The sequence below is a fragment of the Cajanus cajan genome, chromosome 1 (genome assembly GCF_000230855.2).
Source record: "Cajanus cajan strain Asha chromosome 1, NIPB_CcT2T_4, whole genome shotgun sequence".
NCBI lineage: Eukaryota > Viridiplantae > Streptophyta > Magnoliopsida > Fabales > Fabaceae > Cajanus > Cajanus cajan.
In genome coordinates, this window is record NC_138517.1 from 32615267 (window position 1) to 32639185 (window position 23919).

Consider the following 23919-nt stretch of genomic DNA (forward strand, 5'->3'; position numbering starts at 1 on the left):
TAACTAGCTTCCCTTACCTCGGCGCGAGAATCCGAGCTCCGGGAAGAAAACGAGCTTGAACGGAGAAGAAAAGGGGAAGTAGGAGAAGCTTGAGGAAGCTCCGCACGGCTCAGCAAGAAACCCAGCACCACTACTCAGCTCCTAAGATTCATCACAACCACTCATGATCAGAGAAAGGAAAATGGGGAAGAAGAGAGTGAAAATGAGGAGTGAGTAAGAGAAGTGAGTGAAAGAAAGTGGGGGAGAGAAAAATAAGGGAGGGGGGTCTCACAACGGTGTTTACCCACCTTCATAGATTCACATGACAAAATATTAATATTTGAAATAGGAAAAGAAAAAATCCCAAGCTTGTTATTCTACACCAATAAACCTTTCCATATATATTGTTTCACTGATATAAAACTTCGAATCACAGCCCAATGAATTCTTGGTCGGATCCATGAGTTACTATTCAAACAGCATAAATTGATAAAATTTATACTAAATAGATATTTACCAAAAAAGAAACTAAATAATTTAACATGTAATATCATATAATTGGTGTATTTATACCGAAAGTTTATTGTGGTTTAGTGGTAATTTAAGATTCATCACGGTCACTAAATACTCTACAATTAAAAAAAAAACATTTTTGGAAAAATTGATTTGACTAGCCCGTTTGAATCGAGTTTAATAGCACTAAACAGTTCAATGAACTAAAGGTTTTATACAAGACAATAAATTTAAATAAACAAAAATATATAATATTAAATGTTATAATAAAATTATTATTATTACGTAAATGGAACGATTTGTTAAATAAAAAAAATCTTTTTAAATAACTTAAAAATAACCTTTAAAATCTAATAAACTTACATTTTTTTTTGAAAACATATAAAACTTTATTTTACTTATATAACAAATATACCGGACTTAGTTTATCATGAATTAAGTTTCAAGTTTCCAACTTTTATCCTTATACATCAATTAATGCATAAGGAGATGAAGATTAATGATAAGCAAACACTTGCATTAATGTAGTATACACTTAATTGATCATTTTCATTTCACTTAATTTCTTATTTATTATCACATTATTACATCATATCATCTATACTATATTTACATTTATATTTTTATCACCTTTATCTTTTTTTTTTTTTTTTGTCTAGTACAAAGTAGATCAATAAGAATTATATAGTTAGTTAAATCCTTTTATTTCTATTAATTAGAAATTTGACTTCTCTAATCTCTCCTATCTTACTTTTTTTTTTGGTTCATCTCTAGAGTATCCATGGTTATCGGCGGATAGGCATACACAAGGTAGGATTTGAACTCCTGACCTTGCTTAAGCGTAGATCAACCTACCGCTGAACCACACGCTTGAGGTTAAATCATATCTTACTCTAATTAAACTATAAAAAAATAAATAAATTAGCATAGTGTCCATGTATTATTTTCTGGAAATGAGTTGCAAGAAAAAAAAAATGAAAAGCCCAAGAAGCGAGGCCCACGACGGAAACATGGAGAGATGGCGGAAGAAGAAAGAAGCAGTTGTTAACGACGACGAAGTCCGATCTACGAGAAAGGAAAGGTGACGATGGATTCACAGAACGTGAAACAGTCTTTCCTCTACCTCACCTTCCTCCTCGCACTTCTTCACCTCACGCATCGCAACCTCTTCCTCCGCAACGAAACGGTGCGCATCAAGAAGATCTCCGACCTTCCCCTACGCTTCCGTTCCGACGGTACCTTCAAGATCCTCCAGGTACTTCTCTCTCTCTCTCTCTCTCTCTCTCTCTCTGCACCAAAATTATGGAGTTAATTCAACAGTTGAAAATTCTCGGTGTCCACGTGGCAGGTGGCTGATATGCACTATGGCACCGGAACCATGACTCGCTGCAGGGACGTGTTGGCCTCTGAGTTCGAGTTTTGCTCCGATCTTAACACAACTCGCTTTTTGAAGCGCATCATTCAGGCCGAGAATCCTCATTTCATTGCTTTTACCGGTACTTTCTTTATTTCTTTCCTTTTTTAATCCACGCCTGCCTAACTAACTTTTTTCTCTGGTAAAAATCGTTGTTAGTGTGGGAAAAATGTGTTGATGGATAAATTGCGCGTGTGCCACGAATTTATTTTCATGGTTTGTAATAATGGTGGTGCGTCTTGTATATGTTAATATGTTGCTGCGTAGTTTTCCTAATTTGTCTAGCTTCCTATGTTTGGATGTTGGGAGGGGAAGAAATGTTCTAGGTAGCGTGACTACTAGTTGTTTGTTTGCCAAAACATATTTCTTCATTGGATATAGAATACAAAAAAAGATCAGATTAAGCATAAGGGTCTGGTTGGATAAACTTCGACCGAAGCACTTTTAGGAGAAAAATTGAAATAATTAAGCTTCTTTATTAGGTAAAACTGGCTTATGTATAAGTTAAAAATAAGCTTTTGGAGAAGCTAATGTGATAGATTCTACAAATTAGCTTATACATAAGCTAATTTTAGTTTACGAAGTTCATCTCATTTTTCCTTCTTATTTTAATATCTTAGTTTTTGAAAGTTTATCGAAACAATTCCTAGGATTTTCTTATTGAATATCATGGAATCTTTATTGCTGATATTGACTAAGAGTCTGCTTGGATATAAGTTAAAAGTGATTTTGAGAGTTTCTCTATTAAAAATAAAGAGTTATTTCTGGTAGAGAAGTTCTTAAAAGTATTTTTAGGGTTGTATCCAAACAAGTCCTTAGACTGTTTGAAACAAGAGCCGGTGATTTTTTACGAGATTTTAAATTTTAAATTGTGGTTATAACATTAGTTGATGTGAGACTTAAGATTTTCTAAAATACTCTCATGTTCAATACTTTTTAAACTTAATCCTATAAATTTAATTTGTAAGGTAAGGATTGTCCTCTACTTAAATATATTATTTTGACAGTACTAGTCAATATGAAGTTTGAATTTTTTACAATATGAATCTTAATATTGCAAGAAATTACAGACAAATGCAGCCGGTACGGTGACAATTGTGGTCACTTAATTAACCTTGATGTTGCATCCAAAATAACAATTGCAGACGGTTTTTTAAAACCCTAGATATGCAGTAGAAATATGTTCTAGTTTAGGATATAAGGAAAGAGGTCGAGTCCTTTGGTCTTGATGTGCAGATTTTTCTTCTTCCAAATGATAGGGTTTATAGACATTGATGTGCGATTTAAATGTTTGACTACTTTTGTTGTAGCACTTTCTGGACAGGTTTTTTTCTTTCTAAATGCATTCAGCAATAAATGAAACATTACTCTGGCTTGGATAATTTTTTCAATAATTGCATTAGGAGAATTAAATATAAAGGTAAAATAAATTAATTTTTTTTCATAAGTTAAAATTAATATATACATTTCAACTTTTATAAAAGTTCTATCATTTAATTTTTTTTAAAAAGTTTGTTGTAATTTATGCATAAGTTAATTTTAACGTATATATTTTTAATTAACTTTACCTTATTTTCTTCTCTTACAAGTGTGAGTGTTTATTGAGAAACTTATAAAAAAAAAAAAAAAAAACTATGTCTATTCAATATCTTAGATGGCTGAACTAAACTGTCCTGCTATGTATAGGTGGCGTTTTTTTTTTTTTTTTTTTTTTTTTTAATGTTTAGTTGCCAATTGCCATATGATATTTTGCAGGGAATTTTGTTTTTTTAATAATGAACAGTTTCCCATGAGTGTTTTTGTTACTTTAATTTCTTCACGATCTTACTACCTAATTAACATGGATTCAGTTCTTGCAATTAGGAGATAATATATTCGGATCAAGTACATCTGATGCAGCAGAATCTCTGTTTAAAGCCTTTGGTCCTGCTATGGATTCAGGACTTCCTTGGGCAGCAGTTTTGGGAAACCATGACCAAGAATCAACTATGAATCGTGAAGAGTTAATGTCTTTAATATCCCTTATGGATTATTCAGTGTCACAAGTCAACCCATTAAATGATGATCTCACTAATCCTACTAAAGGTGGTGTGATGACTAACATTGATGGCTTTGGGAATTATAACCTACGAGTGTATGGTGCTCCAGGGTCCATGCTGGCAAACAGCACTGTTTTGAATCTTTTCTTTCTTGATAGTGGAGACAGGGCTGTTTATCAGGGAATTCGAACTTATGGATGGATCAAGGATTCTCAACTTAATTGGCTTCGTCGTGTTTCTCAAGAATTACAGGTAACAACAAAATTGAAATATTGCCACTGGTTGCTGTTTATGCCCACTTACCTTAAATTTAAAATAGTTGTTAATCATGCTAAATTTGGTTATAATTATAAAGAAACTAATTGTGTTATCTTTCTATACTTCAATTTTGACATGCTTCATTCCCGTGATTGTCTTCTTTGACTTATATTTCTGTTAATTTCTACAAGCAAATACAATCTTCATAATTTTCTCCTTTCTTGGTAGTGATTTTATACTTTTCTACAACTATATTTTTCTATGGAAAGTGTGAAAGAATTTTGTGAATACATGATACGTTTTAGCTTTGCCATATACTTCCTTTGTCCCATAATGGCTACAGCTTAAGATACACACAGATTAAGGAGAACGGTAAATGTATCACTTCTCGATACAATTTTACTAAAATAGCTTACTCTCTCAATAAATGCATTACTTTAAATTGTGATAGTTGAATAATTTATGAGGGAGAAAATTAGGAAAAAGTTAATTAATATTACACTAAAAAGTGAGAACATTCATTTTGAGACATTTTTCAAATGTTAAAATTGGATGCAGGGAGTAGTATTTATTCAATTGTAATGTGGAAAAGTTGCTCGAGGGGAATAGACCAAGTGATATGTGGGCAAAGTGTTATGTATTCTACATATGCACTATCTCATTTACATAAATCACTTGAAGTGTGTTTTGCAAGTCATTGAAAAAGTTTATAAACTAGTTTAAATGGCTTATAAGCTACTATCTTTTTTTGCTATTTCATTTATACTTGTTGGAATACAAACAAGTCTCACATCGATAAAATAATACAAGAAATAACAATTTATATAACAAAAACATACTTCAATGATTGAGAGGTCTTTTGGGTAATAACCAAAAGTAAAACCATGAGGGCATCATTGTGGAGTATGTTTATGTAATAACCTTATAAAAATAATAACCCCATCAGTGGTATCAGAGCCGCAGGTTGGATTTGATAAAGACAGATTCCGCTGTATGAAAGGTTAGGCTTTTTGAGATACAAACAAGTCTCACATCGATAAAATAATACAAGAAATAACAACTTATATAACACAAAAATACTTCAATAATTGATAGGTCTTTTGGGTAATGACCAAAAGTAAAGTCATGAGGACTTAGGCCCAAAGCGGACAATAATTCATCATTATAGAGTATGTTTATGTAATAACCTTATAAAAATAACCTTCATAAAATATCCCACAAATACCATAAAATAACCCCATCAATACCCTCATTAATTTATTTCAAATCTCTTTTTACCTTAAATAATAAATATGTCTTTTTATGTCATTTTACATTTATCAATTATTTTATAACTAATCTGATTAAACACTCTTAATTCAATCAGTTAGCTTATAAACTTCTAATTTTTTTAAGTTCCTAGCTGATAACTAATAAGCTTTTAGATAAGTAAGCAATTTTTACCTTGAAATAACTTTGGATGTGCTTCACACAAGGTTCATAAATGCATGAAATCATACTATAGCATGACTAGGAGTGACATGGGGGTAGACAGTAATGGTCCCAATAAGTTCCGGCTTTCACCCTTGTATCCTCGTATCACTAAACCTAAAATTGGTCAAATGATTTGAGAAAAATGTTAGTCGTCCTTTTATGAGCAGAATATTATTGATTTCTCATGCGTGCAATAATTCAATCACGCACTTGTGTTATTCATAGGACACGGCCTTTGTATTCCCTTGAGGGAGGTTTCCCAGATGTAGACCCCATTAACACCTTGCAGGTCACACACTAACAGGGACAAAAGCAGGATCTTCTTCATCCCACCGATGCTACTTCCACTACTAAACCACCATCCCTAGCATTTTTCCACATCCCAGTCCCAGAAGTTCCACAGCTGTTCCACAAAGAGATCGTAGGCCAGTTTCAAGAGGCCGTGGCATGTTCGCGGGTGAATTCAGGGGTGTTGCAGACCCTTGTCTCCATGGGAGATGTGAAGGCTGTGTTCATAGGGCACGACCACACCAATGACTTTTGTGGAAACTTGGATGGCATATGGTTCTGCTATGGTGGTGGCTTTGGATACCATGGCTATGGGAAGGTTGGGTGGCCAAGAAGAGCGAGGATCATACTTGCTGAACTTGAGAAGGGACATAAATCGTGGATGGGCGTGCAGAGAATAATGACTTGGAAACGACTTGATGATGAGAAGCTGACCAAGATTGATGAACAAATCCTGTGGCAGTCTAGATGACCACGATGCTATTGTTCCACTGTTGCACGTACGTGCATTTTATATCTTGTTGTTCACGCTTCTTCTTTTTATACCCGTTTGTTTCTTATTATTCTGCATTCCTCTTGCAGTTATGGTTAATGTCATGTGAAGCACTCATTGATTTGCCAGTGTCCGTCAGAGACTGTAAATTGTATCATTCCAAGAAATTGGAAACTATATATCTTACTTGATTTAACGGGTGATTGGTTGAAAAGGTACAAGCTTGATTTTCTTTAAATAAAGTCTCATGTTGATCTTTATTTATGGAAAAAATTCCTGTCGGAAGAGTTAGTTCCGTCGTACTGTATATATTCTGTGTTTGCATATAATGCTTTGTTTTGGAAGAGGGTAAGGTATTGAAGGGAATAGGTGATAAATGATTTGATAGAAAATAGAATCAAATTTGTAGTTGTTTGATAGGACAAAATTAGATAAGAATTAGTATTTTAAAATTGTATTTTATATAGTTAAATATTTATATAAAAAATAAATTATTTAAATAATTACACTTATACCTTTTGTATCTTTTTTGAAATATAGGCGTGAGGGTAGTCTTGTCTCGGTGTTTTTGTAAAAGAATTCCATGTCGGTTAAGGATGAATGAAATTTAACCTTGTCGGGTTTCCTATAATATTTCTTCAAATCCATTTAAATCATCTTTTCTAAACACATTTTTTTTAATTCCCTAATAATCCTTTCCCTTTCTCTTTATTCCCTGGTAAATCAGTTTCCCCAAAGACAAGCTAAGTGTTTACAAAACTGATTATGAATGTAATCAATTTTGTAAAATTGATCTTGAAGTGAAGTGGTTAATGTTCGAATGTTTTCTTCTTGAAATCTAGTTTAGTGTAAAACTTGATGTAAATATTTCAACTCAACGTACCAGTTACTTTTTAGGCAATTTCTTTTGTACAAGTTGTTAATGTGTTTTTGAAACATGTAACGTGGAGTCATGTTTTGCTTACACTTGTATGTCTATGCCATATAGGCTTTTGTGTTTAGTTTATCATTATTTTAGTTTGATCTAAAAGATTTGTGAGCAAAATTTTATATATATTGTTTTTTTTATAATTTTTTTTTTTATCAATGTTTTCAAATAATAACTCTACCTTTTCATATTCGTATCTAAGAGGAAGTTGTTCTTTCTCACTTAACGTTCATCGTTCTCTCAGGAAACCTACATTCTCAATAGATCTAGGGTATGTTTTTGTTCCTGACTCGGTGTTTTTCTTTCTCTTTCGAACACTACATTTTCTTAGGAATTCTACTTTTACATTTCCATTTATGTTTACCTTAGTATTTTTATAGTTGTTGTGAATGTATTAATAAATTTAGTTCTTTTTTGCTTTGTCCCTTTTCAACATTTTGGATATTACATTAATCTTAATATTTGTGAAAATGCTTGTTCGTATTCATGATCAAATCCTGCCATTAGTGGCAATTTATTCATCTTTTTTGTCAATACTCATTTGATTTCCAAGTTAGTCAAGGAATAATGCTTGTATTTTTTCAAAATACTTGATGGTAGAACTTTATTGCCCATGTGCTGTTTGGGGGAAATGATTAAACATGTCATATCATATTTGTTTCTTTATTTATGTATTTGTTGATGCTAATTGAACAACTTGTCGATAGGCTAGAGTTTATTGAATGTAGATGATGGCATAAGACTATTTGTTTTTTCTTCAAAGTTGTTATTGTATATATAATGTTTATAATTAGTTACAAAATTCATAATTGATATTAAATTAATACTTTATGTGTTTTTATGATTCAATAACGGATGAAAAACTTTAATGATGATCCATTTGTTAATTTGGATGATGATGATATTTATAGTGACCATGAGATGTTTGATCGAAATAAAACAGAATTCCATAAGGATGTTTCTAATGTTAACGACAATGTACATGTATCATCTGAAAAATATAAAAGTTTATTAGATTTGACGGATGATTATATTAGGTTTGGAGTTTGCTAGTGAAATTGAGGCTTATAATTTTTTAGATTTGACGGATGATTATATTAGGTTTGGAGTTTGCTAGTGAAATTGAGGCTTATAATTTTTATTTTGCATATGCAAAATGTCATGGATTTGGTATTCAAAAAGATAAGATAGGTTATGATGAGAAGAAAAATGTAGTAATACGTCAAAATGTATGCAACAAGACAAGATTGAGGAATAAAAAGCACTTTATGAGGAATAATATATCTCTACCTCATAAAAACTATAAAGTTACATATATGTGGGGAAGATGTTTTACTGCATCACATAATAGTGCTAACTATCTCCTTACAATAGTGGATGACTATTCTAAGGCTGTATGGGTGTACCTTTTAAAGAAAAAGTCAGAAACCATCACTTAATTAATTAATTTTTGTAAAATGGTACAAACTCAATTTGATGTTAAGGTGAAAGTCATCTATAGTGATAATGGAACAAAATTTGTGAATTCAAAAATGTGACTTTTCTTAAATGAACGAGGAATTTCTCATGAAATGTCATGCATAAGAATCTCTCAACAAAATGGTCGTATTGAAAGGAAGTATAGTCATATACTTGAAGTTGTAAGAGCCTTGAGGTTTCAAGCTAATTTGGCCTTATCTTTTTGGGGGGAGTGTGTACTCACTACCGTCTATTTAATCAATATGACTCCATTTGTAGCCAATAAAGGAGTAACCCCTTATGAAATGATTTACTAAAGGAAATCAAGCTATAAACATTTAAGGATCTTTAGATGTCTTTGTTAATGTTAAAATCTTTAAACCTAGAGATAAGTTTTCACCTAGAGCTAGAAAGTGTATTTTCAAAGGCTATCCTCAGGGTCAAAAGGGTTGGCATATGATTTGGAAACTCATGAGTTCTTAGTATCAAGGGATGTTGTATTTACGAGAATTCTTTCCCTTACAACTCACTAAATCAGGACTTTGCTAGAAGAAGGCTAGAGCAAAAGGAGATCACCTATGTAAAAGATAGTGAACAAGATCAAAAGGAGTCTAATGCTATCGAGAAAACTCAAGATTTTTCTAACGAGGGTTCTTAAAGTGAACCTCAGATTGATTAAACTCAGGTGGAGCAAAGAGTCATTACAACTCAAGAGTCACTAGTCCATGCATAAAGAATTAGACATCCTCCTGAATACCGTAAGGACTATATTTATCATGATATAACACAAAGACCCTCTTGCATGTCTTGAGAACAAGTAACCTCTTTAGGTAAGTCTTCTCACATTTCTCATTATATTAATTATGATAATTTTCTATAAAGTATAGAGCTTTCCTTGCAGCCATCATGTTTAATATTAAGCCTAAGAACTACATGGAAGCTTCACAACAACTTGAGTGGTGCAAAGCTATGCAGTAAGAAATACAAGCTTTAAGAGAAAATAATACATGGACTCTACAACCATTGCCCAAAGGAAAGAAATTGGTGGATTGTCGATAGGTCTATAAAGTCAAACATAAGTCTAATGGAGAGATAGATAAGTATAAAGCTCGTATAGTTACAAAAGGTTTCACACAAGTTAAAGAAGAAGATTTTCGAGAAACCTTTGCTCTAGTAGCAAAGATGACAACAATTCATTGACTGTTGTAGCAACTAAAGGTTGACAATTGTATCAAATGGATGTAAACAATGCCTTCCTTCATGGTGATCTTCAAGAAGTCTACATGGTTGTACCTTTAGGATATATTGTTCCACAACCTAATCTTGTTTGTCGCTTACGAAAACTCACTATATGACCTTCATCAAGCCTTTTATAATTGGTATGCAAAACTTTTGATAGCCTAACTAAATATGGTTTTCACCAATCTAGTGTAGATCATAGCTTATTTACCTACTCCTCGAGACAAGTCTTCCTTGTTATTCTTATATATGTTGATGACTTGATGTTGGCAGTGATACTGAGGCTTGCAATAGTTTTAAAACATATATGCATACTTGTTTTCACATGAAGGACCAAGGAGGCCTTAAATATTTCCTTGGCCTTGAGTTAGCACGTGGCCCAAAAGGCCTTTTCCCTAATCAAAGAAAATACACATTTGACATCCTTGATGAGTGTGGCATGATAAATTGCAAACCATGCAATTTTCATATGGAAAAAAATCATAATTTATCCTCTAAAGATGATGAATTATATTCAGATCCGTCTCGCTATAGGTATCTCATTAGCCGTTTGATTTACTTAACGATTACTATACTAGATATTACTTATTATTAAGCCAAAATATGCAAACTCCTCGACAGAAGCATTGGGAAGTTGTTATACGAGTATTATGATATTTGAAGACTTCTTCAAGTTAAGGCCTTCTTTTACCCAAAGACAATGACCTTTACCTTGTTGGCTACTACGATTTAGACTAGGCAACTTGTTCTATCACTCGACATTTAGTCTTTGGTTACGTCTTGAAGCATGGCTCTACTTCAATCTCATGGAAGACAAAAAAACAATCAACTATGTCTTGATCCTCTAGTGAAGCGGAATATCATGCTATGGCACATGCAACTAGCGAAATCATTTGGTTGTGCAACCTCCTTTCCTCATTGCTAGTACCATGTGCCACTGCCATCACTCTTCACTGTGATAATTAGCCCGCATTACACATTATAGCCAACCCTGTCTTCCATGAATGAACAAAACACATAGAAATTGATTCTCACTTTGTTTGAGAACATATACAGTCAGACACCATTGTTACCTCTTACATACCATCTCAACAACAACAAGTAGATATATTTATTAAAGCATTAAGATTTGTGCAATTTCATACTTTACTTAGCAAGTTAGGAGTTCATAGTTCCCACTCTCCAACTTGAGAGGGAATATTAAGATATATTTTATTTAGTGTTATTTTTAAGATATATCTTATTATCTCATAACAACTTCGTTTGGTCTGGTATGAGAAGATATAACAATCTAGCTTTATCCAGATAAGTTTTAGTTATGTAACTCTTTGGGTTCTTTATTTAATAGGTGTAACCATAAATTTTGATAGATATCTTTCTTCAAGTCTTCACAATTTATCTGGCAACATAATTTTAAGGCTACTTTGCTATCATTAAATACTACAAAACGAACCATTGCCATATTGTTTTCCAACATAATTTAAGGAAAGCAGATTTTGTGGTAAATGAATTTGCCAAGCTTGGATCAACACAATACCAACCGTGGCTGATGGATTTTGTAGCATCTTTTTTTTTTATTTATATTTTTTTTATATTTTATTTTATTTCTAATGCATCACTATAAGAAACTTTTGTATCAAAATTGAATTGATGTCTTTTCAAATATTCCAATATTGTTAAATACAAGGGATATTTAATATTCACCAACAAAAATTTCAAAATAATTTTTTTTACGAAGTTGTGGCATAGTAGATAAACACAATAACCAAATTAAACTAAACAATTTTTTTCACCAATCCATTATATTTCGAGCCTTATGTTTTATGAGTTAATCACTTATACACTGTTAGTGTAAAGTTTTTTTTACATTGACAATTAATCATATCTTTTAGTAGTGTCATGTCAGTTACTTATTTAATGAAATAATAATAAAATTAAATAATTTAAAAGATATGATTAGTTGCCGGTATAAAAAATTTTACACTGATAGATGTTTTATTATGATAAAGTTAACAAATCACACTCATATATCTAATCCAGTACTGGGGAGCTGACTTAAAAACCACAACAAAATAAATCTTCTCAATATATCCAACAAAGGATTGAAGATAGCGATTCAAGTTTCCAATAAATTTGCTTGCTTGGAAAGAAAACACACATTTCCCATAATGTCAATAAAATGTCAATATTATTATTAAACAAAATGCTCCAAATTGACATCTTCAAAACTACAATTATAATAAACTGATTAAATAAACTAGATAACAACATTCATATAAAAATAATAAAAAGTAAAGAAAGGAGATAAGGAAAAAAATCCATTCGCAAAAAGTTGTCCAACGGAAAGACAACAACAACTTTTAACTCATAAGAAACATTCGCATAAAGTAAAAAAAGGGTTTAGAATCTTATTCATATTAACAAAATGAAAACCATTTTGCAACCAAAATCATGAATATGCCCTCCATAAGAACAACCTTAATTTGCTAGTTTGAGCCTCCTCAACCTCCTTACATAAATCAATTTTTCGTTCACTAATGAAACCTTCGTATGAATCAAATTCAAATCAATCCTCAACCTTTCAATGTCTTCTTGTAAATTAGAAATGTCCCACATTTGTGATGCAATCAATGGAATTAATTCATCCAATTCATCCGCTTGGTTGTTAACCATGAAAAAAGTTAAAATACTCGGTATAACCACATATCTTACACATCCAAATTAAGAACTTCTTACTTTGATTCTAAGTAGTGTCTCACGTTTGAACCTTGTAAGGAACACCAGAAAGTTTATGCATTTCACGTGTATATTAATAGACATGTATATTAAGTTGGATTGAGACGAGTGACAAAAAAACTTATGTCTCTTAATCAAATGACTAAAAATCTTGATTCTTATGAATACAGAAGAAGATGCATGACTAATTGATGTTTGCCAAATCCTTGAGGAAAATAATTTTCGTATCCAATAAGAAATACTCCTTAATAATGAAAAAAAAATGCATTTCAATACTTAATAAAAAAAATAATTACAAATATCAAATTTAATACAATAAGCTAATTATCTCAAAAAAGAAGTTAACAAAATAAAAATGTCGACACACTGAGGTGTCTGTGTTTCTGTCGGTAAAAAATAAAGAAAATATGTAACAATATAAAAAGCTTCACATTTAAATAAAATTATCTTTTTTTACAATAACATTTAAAATATGTAATGATTAAAAAATGTAATAGTTGAAATGGGCTTTTAAAACGTTAGTTTTATTTTTTGTGACATCAAGCAGAGATAAGACGAGGATGAGAATTGGGCCAAAGCCCAAGACTGCCCCAATCCCAATATCACTCGTGGGCTTGGGAGGAAAACCGTTGGAGGAGGAAGATAATTTGAATTTCTGAGAACAGCAACAAAATAAAATAAAACAAAAATGGCGGCAACCAGCGACGAAGAAATGGAGTCACTGCTCTCCGCGTTGGATGAGATCTACGAGGTATTGTTGCGATGTTCAAAATAATCACCAACGCTTAATTAACCCTAATGCTTCCATTCTTCGAATTTGGCGTTAATTTGTTCAGGATGCTAAGAGCGGCATTTCGGAGATGCAGTTGCTGCAATCCAACTACAACGCCGAGTTCAAGATGCGCGAATCGCTCCAACTCGCTTGCAACGCTCTCAAAAGAGGTTCGTAGATTCAAATTTCCACGTGCCATGTTTTTTGCTGCTGAATTCGATTCGTGATGTTGCAGAAAATGACAGGTTGGCAAAACTGTACGCGGCGTCCTCGAAGAATCTGGCGGATCAGGTGCAATTCGATTCTCAACTTTCGTGACCTAATTTGTGAATTTGGAAGCGTTTTCTGAAATTAAGTGATGCTGTCGCGTACACTACAGCTTGACTACCGTACAAAATGCCTGAATCTGAGAGAAGAATTGGAAAGAGCGAATAGTGAAGTTTTTCTTAAAGAACACGTACGTGAGTTGCTTTCGAGCTTAAAATTCACAATGGGATTGGATAATATATGTGTCAGGGTTTAGAGAACTGGGATTTTGTGTTTTTGAGCAGGGGCATAGGAAGGATATGGAATTGCTTAAGCGAGAATGTGAGCAAAAAATTGCGTGTTTAGAAGCTCAGGTTAAGTGAGTATATATTCATGATTCCATGTAAATGAGTAAAAATAGCCGGATTAAATTTTTGAAAGAGATTTTAGTCCTTAAATGATGAAAATTATATGTGTGGCATCTATATTTACAATAGTTGGGAGTTGTAAAATAAACTAACATTTTAGAATCTGCAAATGAGAAAACAAATATGTTTATTTGTGAAGGTGTTCCTTGAATGCATATTTTTTTAATCAAATTGTTGATGGAGATTTATGAGATGGTGGGGATTGATTTGACTGAAGAAATACACCTTTGGGGTCCTTAGGTGTATTTTTCATAGTTCAGGGACTATATGAACTTTTTCAAGAACTAATTTAATTATTTATTTGGAAAAATTTGTCAATCACTGAACTGAAGTTTTGTTTTGTTGATGGTTACTGGGCTGACCTTATGTCAGGGAATCTCTACATGAGAAAGCAACATATGAAGCAACCATAAGCCAACTCCATGGAGATTTAGCTGCACATAAAAGTCATATGCAAGTGTTAGCAATGAGGTTGGACCAAATCCACGTTGAAGTAGAATCAAAATGTGAGGCACTTTGTTTACCAGTAGATGTATGGATTTTCTTTGCCTCGAGGTTCTGATATATCTATATGTAGATCAATTGGTCTGAAGAAGATTTGTTCGTTTTGCTCATCATTATCTGACAGATAATTCTGAGGTTCAGGATTTGAGAGAATGTCTGGCGGTTGAGCAGGAAGAGAAAAATGAATTAAACAGAAAAATCCAAAATCTGGAAAAGGAATGTAAGCGCTTAAATTTTTGGCATTTTCATCTTTATATTACCTAAAATTAAGTGGGAAGCTTTTCTCTACCCTGCAGTGCTTATTTGTAAGGCAAAGCTGGTTGACCAGCAACAGGAAATGACCGCAAATTGGCATGTGGAAACACTTAAACAGAAAATCATGAAACTGAGAAGGGAGAACGAGGTCCTCAAAAGAAAGTTTTCTCATTCAGAAGAGAAAAAGTAAAGTAGGAACTAGTAAAACTCTAACTAACTAGCAACTCTGGGTGCACGAAGATTAGGCATATGATACTCTAATGGCATACTATAATTTCTAAGAAACATGACCAAGCATTTCTCTATCAGGGTTTGACAATGTATAGAAAAATTCACATCATTAATTATTTGTTTTTGAGATCAACTCAATCAGCTGGCTGGACTAGAGGCCAATACTATTATTAAAGATAGTAACACTTATCAAATTTTAACAATTGTATTATGAAGACAAGACTCAACTCAAAGCTATAAGTTACCACTTACCACAGATTCATGACAAGACTCAACTCAAATATCTTCTTACTCACCATCCATGTATTTTATAAGCAATATGATTGATTTCTATTTCTGCTCATGAAAATTCTTTCCAAAATATTTTGTATTCAACTTGCAAGGTTTTTACATTTTGCAAATGAAAAATATCTACTAAACGACAATGCTGATTAGAGAAACACCCAGGTCTTTATAAGATAAATATATTTTATTTTCTCCCTTATAATGCACAATGAATAAGATAAAGTATAAGAATAATTACTTTTCACTCATGATGCACAATGAATAAGATAAACTTAGCAAATAAGGACTTATTTGCTTAATAAACTGTTTTGCCTTTTATTTTAATTATTATTTGTAAAAATATTTTGTTCTTATTATTCTATTCATTATATATGCAGGAAAAATGAAAATAATTATTTCCATTACTTTTTACAAATTATTGACATAACAACTAATAATTTTATAATTACCAATAAGAATAAAATACGACAAATTAAAAATGCATTGAATTATTTATTAGCATATTAGCATTAATCAACTGTTTGGAATAAACTTTTTGAATATTGTTAAATATATGAACTATAAATACAAATATTATTAATTTAATCATAACATTTAACTTAGTTAATGTGAAATCTTAATGGTCCGAGAGTGGATAGTCATTTCCACATTGATAATTTTAATTTTTTTCTTTAACTCATGATAGAATATACCTATGTTATATTGATTTAAAGATGTTATAAATTTTTTCCATGAACAAGATAAAATAAAACTAAAAGATAAAAAAGAAGAAAAAAAGATATTGATGTGATAGAAAAATATATAGTATTGCAAATTATATTTTATGAATAATATAATTCATAAAATATTACCTTAAATTAGGGGTGAGCATTAAACCGACACCCGAACCGAACCCGAAAAACCCGAAAAAAATATTGCTTTTGGGTGGGTTCGGGCGGGTCTTATGGGTAAATCGGGTTAAAATTTTGATTTTATACGGGTTATATTGGGCGGGTTCGGTTTTGAATTTTTAAATCCGCTAAAAATCGAACCCAACCGAAAATGAGATAAGTTTAAATTTTTATTACTTTTATATAACTAAACAACAATGGTCCAAATTTAAAAGTCTTTATTTCAAGTATAATATAGTCATCAATTTGTAACTTATTTTTTTTCCTTTTTCTCATAACTTAGATATTTATTTTGTCTTCTCAACACACTAGTCCATTTTTAGAGTTATCTTTTTACTTCTTTCTTTGTCTTTCTTTTCCATCTTCTTATCTCCATTTTGAGTACATTTTGTGTGACTGTGATTTCTTATGGTTTTGTAATCTAACTTTATATTTCTTTTCCATGTAACAACTATGAATTTTGTTATCTTTTATTTTTGCTTCTTTAGTTTGTAAATGTTTCAACTACGAATCTATTTACACCATCTATTGTCATCTTCATTCTATTTTTATACACTATTTTAAAAATATTTTTTATCGTTTTAAGCTTCATCTTCGTTAAGATAAATTGGTCTACAAAAAAAATTCAAACCCGATTATACCCACCCGCTTAAATCCGAATCCGTTTCAACCCGAACCGCCTCAAATCGAAAGCTCAGTCGGTTGAATATGGGTCACATTTTTTCAAAATCGATTTACAACGAGTTAGACATTTTTCACCCGAACCCGACCAAACCCACCCGTTGCTCACCCCTACCTTAAATCCAGTATACCTTAAATTTTAGTGTAACTTTTGAACATTGCTGGGAGAAAGCATAGTCCATATATCACATCAAGCAAGTTTACCCTACGAACAATGTTAGACAATTGACAGGACGCATGATGTGAGGTTTCTGAAGAAAACTTTGAAAAACATTTCCGGAATATGATGGTGGATGCTCAGGGTGTGTCACGACCCAAAGCAGCATACGAATAAAAGTGTCATGTTAGTGGGTGTCAAAAGCTGAGGCCCAAAGTAGAAGTTTTATTGCCTCACCAAACTAAAGCCCAGAAAAAGATCATGCCTTGTTGTGAGCTCTGAACCAGATCGGACCAACTGCCACACAACAAATTCTATTATTATTCTAAGTGCAATTCTAAATAGCATTAAAGATTATTAATTATATAGGTTTAGTAGAAAGAAATTCTTAACATGATTTGCCTTTCTTTAGAAGAAAAACAAAAACTCTTCTGTTATGAAAAATCTTTTTGTAGATATAGTATGTTATTTTTATCGAACTATACCAAGATAGTAACATAAAACCTACGTGTGTCATGTAACCATTTCTTTTAGAGAATTTATGGTAGCATTAATTCAATGTACAGATAGAATAAAATGAAATAACATAAAACTGAAAATTTTGTTCTTATGGATTAATTTTAAGGGATTTGATAATGAACACCATTGCTTTCTGACTTTCTGTAGTGAAGTTAATCTAAGCTTAGAACTTGGCTTGCATTAGTCCCAAATTGCAGTTCTTTTCTCCTATATATATAATACCAAAATGATGAAAACACACATCCTTGACTAGTTGGAAATTTGGAACCCTTTTATAAGAAGGCCATCTTAAAAGAGGAAGACACAAACTTTTTTTATGACATAAAATCCTATCATAATTTATTGATCAATAAATCATATCATAATTTTTTCTAACATGACTGTGTATCCTCTATTATTCATCTAGGAACAACAGAATCTAGATCCCCACCGTGCCCATCCATTAGACGACGACAACAATAACAGTTGTCATGGTTACTGTTGTGTCCATGTATAATGTATTAATGCTGCAAAACGTACCTTCAATGACAGACAAGCAGATTTACCAACAATCACTGAAACCATCATTGCTCTTCAGCCCTTCTTTCTGCCATTAATTACCCACAATTATTGTGTCTTAAAGCTGTTGCACGTCACCACCTAATTACTTAATTAAGCACCAACGATTGATTAGTGTAATTTAGATTAAAAAAAAGTCTATTAAAGATGATTAATTAGATTAATTAATTTTTTTGATAGATCGACAAAGACAGTAATTATTTTATACTAATAATGTGGTTATAAAAAAAAATTAACTAACCTTAAAATTTCCCACTATTCTCACGGTCAAAGTTTGAGAAAGTGGTGGCACAAGGGATGAGAATGAATAAAGAAAGAGGAAATTTAGAAGATGAAGCAATTAGGGACATTCATTCCTTCATTCCTACTACCAAAAAAGAATAAACAAAGTCGATATGAAAGGGTGTTAAAGCAACCCTTGCATGCCTACCAACTTAGCTGCAATCATGACACTAAGAGTGGAAGTGGAGTCTTTTAAAAGGGAAAAAGCTTGTATCATTAATTCAATGCCATCTGGTTTCTTAAATTTTCCATGCAATATCAGAAGGCATATAGCTACACAGCATGATCATATTATATGATATTCAAATATTCCCCCTTCATCAACCCTACTAGTTGGTTTAAGTGACAAAGATACTTTTTCTTTCTGATAAGCAAAGAAAATATATCAAAAGAAGTACAAAGAATACTCTCGTATATACACTCACAGGATCTTGAACTCAACCCTGACCCCATACATACAACTACTTAACAATAAGCAAACAAGAATCACTTAACAATTTGGAAACCTTCAACAAGAAGTTGATATATTTCCAGTTAAATGAAATATTAAGTTGAACATTTTAATATATATATATATATATGAGGAGAGTTCAAACGATACTGGTGTAACTTTTACTAAGTGTTATACCGCTCAATAACTTTAAATTAATGTGAATTTTGTAAATTTAACCGTTAGATTGAAAATTCATATCATTTTATATGTGTATATCAAATTTTGAACAATAACTTAAGGGTAATCAAAGTGTTCATATTTTAGTATATTTTGAAATAAATATATTTTATCAATTTTGTTTAATAAGAATGAAGTAGCAAATCATTTTGGATTAATATAAAATTTTGTATATATGATCTAAGAGTAAAGAACTTTCAATCTAACGGTTAGATTTACAAAATTCACATTTAATTTAAAGTTATTGAACGGTGTAAGACTTAGTAAAAGTTACACCGGTATCGATTGAACCCTCCTATATATATATATATATTTATTTATTTATTTATTTCTAACTATCTCAAAGGTCTCATATATACTTGTGGCATAACTAATATAGAATATAGTGGAGACAATTTACACTTTATAACCCTATAAGAAATATATGTTACATATAGTGAAATATAAAAAAGTATCATTATAGATACAATACATGTATATATAAATCTATTTAATATATAGTTACATACAATTTTAATATTATTTTAACTGACATTTAACAATATATATTATATGTCACTATAAATTATACTTACACTTTTTAATAATATATATCAGCATATATTATATTGTTATAGTAAAGGTAAAAGTAGGTTTTAGTAATAAATGTTGTGTCATTGTAATATATATTATTACATGATAATTTTTTATAGTGCAAAGACTTGTTTGAATAATTTTTTTCTAAAAACACTTTTGGAAAAGAAAAATAATAAAAAAATAATTTTTTTGTAGATGCTCTCTTTTATTAACCTTTTCAAAGTCTTATTTTTAATTTATGTATAAATTAACTTTTAACACATAGAAACCTTTGTCAACTTTCTCTTTTATTTTTTCTCTTAAATATATACTTTTAAAGAATTTTATCCAAATAAGTTCTAAGTTAATATTATAAAATTGAGTTAGACCCATATAAACACATTTTAAGATGAAATTATTATAAAACTTATCTTAATAACAATAATTATTGTTAAATCTATCATGTCATTTATTATCTGACCCTATACCCTAGACCTTAAATTAGTATCAAACTATTTATTTATGTTTAATTCTGCAAACGGATTAAGTTAGGCTTATAACTATTGACAAAACTAATTGACTCATGAATTGAAATTAATTGCAGCATGAGTTGTGAATACGAGGATGTTAAGGGAAAAAGAAATGTTGGGTGAAGAATGAAGGTTTTAAAGATGACGAAAGGAGCAAAAAGTGTGAAAGTAGAATCTAGTCCTATCTCTTGAGAGAAGTGATGGGTGTTTGCACTGCAAAGAGAATCCATGTTGGGGAAGAACTTGAAAAGTCGAGCCATAAGGAGGGGTTGGTGTCGGGCACGCCTTCTTCAAACTTGTTTGTTTCTTGATGCAACAGACATATGTAAGTTTTTAGTGGCTGCTCACCATTGGCTTCATTCCCTTTGGCGTTTTCCCATGTTCCTCCCTTATTCTCTTCTCTCCTCAACATATATGTTTCACCCTCCATGCACTCATCTTTCGGCTATCATCACTCAATTCTTTCACTACACCAAATACCTTCTCTTCCTCCCTGTCCCCTTTATGCTCATAATTTGATTTTATGTGCGTAACATTAATATTGATACGAAGTATTTACAAATTTTATTAATAATTAAGCTCTGTTGTGAACTTAACACTACAAAAATTGTTACATATTATAATATATAAATTTTTTTTATTATAAATACAATATATATAAATATATATTTATTTGATATATAGTTTATACATAATTTTAATATTAAATTTGAATAAAATTTAATAACATATATTATCTATCATTATTTATACTTACATTTTTTTACCGATATACTAACATATATTATATTTATATAATATAAATAAAAATAATTTTTAGTAATAAGTATTATATCACTATAAAGTATTTGTCATTATTATATGATAATTCTTTTATAGTATGTCTCACCACTTTTAATAAGATTCTTTTTTTAATTATATATATTTTTTTCATTCACAAAGATTCTAACCTAAAATCTTACCTATCACTTAATCTACATGGACCAAGACTTGTTGATGAAGAACAAAGAGAAATAACTAATGAGTTTGGTATTCTGTAGGGCACTAAAGACATGAAAATATACATAAAGATACGAAAAGCTTTTTCTTGATTTGATCCTCCATCCGATGATTTAAATAATTACATGCCATTTCTCATTACTGAATAAAGCGGGGTTCAAAAAAAGGTGTAAAAGGGAAATGAGGCTTTTTGACCATAATAGTGGTGTGTACAGCATTAACTTTATAAATGTTCTTAATCTCACATTGTGGCTGCTAAGCTTTTGCCTCGAAGTTATTGTATTGCGTACATAAAAGTGGTGTTTGTTGATCAGGTCCATAACGACTCAAATGCCCTTTTTTCTTTTCAAGGCTAGGACTACACTAGACTTTATGTAGGACATTTTTTTTAAGCCCTAAGCTCCAAGCTAGTGACAAGATTGGGACTTCAAAATAACAGTAACTAAACTCCGAGGCACAAATGAATTGTTCTTTTCATTCTACGCGTTTTCCCCTTACAGATAAAGGGATATTTGCACACCTTTGTCACAGAGCCAGTAGTGACTATGCATTACACATTGTGAAAACCAATTGCATAATGTGAAAAATTGAGCTTCCTCTCCTACACGTTTTAGCATCAAAAAGAAAAGATGTATTAGCATGAGGAAAAAGCAAAAAGGGTTTTATATATAAATTTGGGCACCCCCACTTTTTTTTTTCTTCTGTCAATTCCATTACATGATCGAAAGAATACAAGATAGGTACAATTAAAGCTTGTTTGGACTAGAAACGTACAATTTCAATCTTATTTATCAAAATGAGAATTAGTTTAGAGTTATAGAATTTATGTTTAGTTGTGCAAAATTTTTTTAGAACAAGTTAAAGACTTAAATTTCTAGTAATATTATGTTGAAATAATGCTTAAAAATTGAAAATCATTTTTATATATTTTCAATGTAATTCATGGTATTTAGTTCTTATATTGGCCCTTTGAATACCTCCTCGAGATCACTTTTCATTATCATGATGATCATCTATTTGGGCAGTCCCTTGTTATAACAATGACTTTTGTTCCATTAATAATGATGCCTATCATGTATTCACCAGCTGTGCCTAAAGGAGCATCATTTCAAAAGTATGAAAAAGATGACCAAAATTATAAAGCTTAAATGATTTATTATTTAATTTTTGTTAAGAAGTTTGAAATTTGTTATTGTTTAAATTATATAAATGCTTGTTATAAAATGATATTTAAGTGCACTTTAGAAGAAAATGTGAGTAAGAACAGTAGTAATTTATTAATAATTATTTTTGACTTATGTGCTTGTCGATCGATCCATTACTAATTAATAGAGTAAATTAATCGGACTATACCAAGCTGAATTCGATCTTAAAATAAATAATATCCGAATCATAAGTAGTTTTTAATTTTATGAAATTATCACTTATAAAATTAATCATTAACAAATTATCTCATACATGCTTGCTTATATATGATTTACCTGAAATGTTAAGATTATTTTGTTGATTTGTTTGATAGAGATATATTTTTACTATGGTAAAATATATCTACTTTAAAATTAAATCTTCACAATTTAATTTTAATCATCATCTAAAAAATTTCAACTAATAAGATATTTGTATAATTTATAAATTTTTATTCTTTATTTTATTTTAACAATATGAGACTTTATTTTAATCTTAACTAAAAATACATATTTAATAATGGTGAAGCTTCCTAACTGTCAAGAAGAAAAGAAATGAAACAGGATAGAAGAAAAGAAATGAAACAGGATATGCTCGCAAGTTTATAAGCAAAAATTTCAAATCAAAACCATTCTAATTCTAGAAAAAATCTCAAACATGACTGTTAAAAAAATATAGGAGTAGTTGAAATGGGAAACTGTAATTCCTTGATGCAAAACGGGATTGAAAAGAATGTTTAAAGTTCAGTTTCTTGAAATATATATGTAATTACGTAAACTTAACGCTATGCATGGTTGGAAAAAACGCATAAAAGTGTGAGGAACAGCAACATGATTGGTTAGAATGGACAAAAGGGAGAGACAAATTGAAAACTACATCAAGTCTCAATTGTTGTCCATCATGTCACCCCAAACAGTCCCAGATGTATGGGACAGCCTTCAGTGACTTGAAATAGTTCCAGACATTCATTTTTGTACCATTGCTTACATATTCTTATTCTCTCTGTCCTATTATTCACATATTTATTCAACTTATGAGAATAATATACGGAATCTTTCAGAGATTTCATTCTCATCCTCTACCCTTTTCTCTTGTATGATATTCTTCTCTATGCCCCACTCTTGGATTGAGATGAAAGAAAGCTACAATGCTAACGTTTGTACGTCCTACATAATACAATATATATGGCCTTTGGAAATGATGATTTCGTATACCTTCTCCTAAATTAGTACATGCCACGTTGGAGCCACACAAAAATGCTACCATATGTGTCTTTTAATACATGCATCAGAAAAACATATTTAGTGCCTGGTTGTGAATAATTTTTATTGTGTTTTTGTTATATGTTTAGGGT

The 23919-nt window shown here is 31.0% G+C and overlaps 2 protein-coding genes and 1 long non-coding RNA gene across 3 annotated transcripts; 2 read left to right on the forward strand and 1 right to left on the reverse strand.

Annotated features, from left to right (window-relative positions):
- The first annotated feature begins 1382 nt into the window (after positions 1 to 1382).
- PAP28 (purple acid phosphatase 28) lies at positions 1383 to 6766 on the forward strand. Its single transcript, XM_029274766.2, has 5 exons — positions 1383 to 1747; positions 1841 to 1988; positions 3770 to 4197; positions 5981 to 6464; positions 6547 to 6766. The coding sequence occupies exons 1-4, from the start codon at positions 1580 to 1582 to the stop codon at positions 6434 to 6436; spliced, it is 1200 nt and encodes a 399-aa protein (XP_029130599.2). The 5' UTR covers positions 1383 to 1579; the 3' UTR covers positions 6437 to 6464; positions 6547 to 6766.
- Positions 6767 to 13151: 6385 nt separating this feature from the next.
- On the forward strand, positions 13152 to 15213 carry LOC109815373 (4/1 protein short form protein). The gene is made up of 8 exons (XM_020380084.3): positions 13152 to 13569; positions 13655 to 13760; positions 13826 to 13881; positions 13970 to 14047; positions 14142 to 14215; positions 14637 to 14770; positions 14893 to 14988; positions 15065 to 15213. Exons 1-8 carry the CDS (start codon positions 13507 to 13509, stop codon positions 15211 to 15213), a joined length of 756 nt encoding a protein of 251 aa, XP_020235673.2. The 5' UTR covers positions 13152 to 13506.
- Positions 13994 to 15160, reverse strand: LOC145949392 (uncharacterized). Its single transcript, XR_014427605.1, has 3 exons — positions 15029 to 15160; positions 14789 to 14924; positions 13994 to 14698 (listed from the first exon to the last, which is right to left on the reverse strand). It is a non-coding gene; the product is annotated as an uncharacterized LOC145949392 (long non-coding RNA).
- Positions 15214 to 23919: the final 8706 nt, after the last annotated feature.

Coding starts and splice junctions, on each gene's coding strand:
- LOC109815373 (XM_020380084.3), top strand. CDS start 13,507: ATGGCGGCAACCAGCGACGAAGAAATGGAGTCACTGCTCTCCGCGTTG. Junction 13,761..13,825: donor TTGCAACGCTCTCAAAAGAG/GTTCGTAGATTC, acceptor GTGATGTTGCAG/AAAATGACAGGTTGGCAAAA. Junction 14,216..14,636: donor TGTTTAGAAGCTCAGGTTAA/GTGAGTATATAT, acceptor ACCTTATGTCAG/GGAATCTCTACATGAGAAAG.
- PAP28 (XM_029274766.2), top strand. CDS start 1,580: ATGGATTCACAGAACGTGAAACAGTCTTTCCTCTACCTCACCTTCCTC. Junction 1,989..3,769: donor TCATTTCATTGCTTTTACCG/GTACTTTCTTTA, acceptor TCTTGCAATTAG/GAGATAATATATTCGGATCA. Junction 4,198..5,980: donor GTGTTTCTCAAGAATTACAG/GTAACAACAAAA, acceptor ACACACTAACAG/GGACAAAAGCAGGATCTTCT.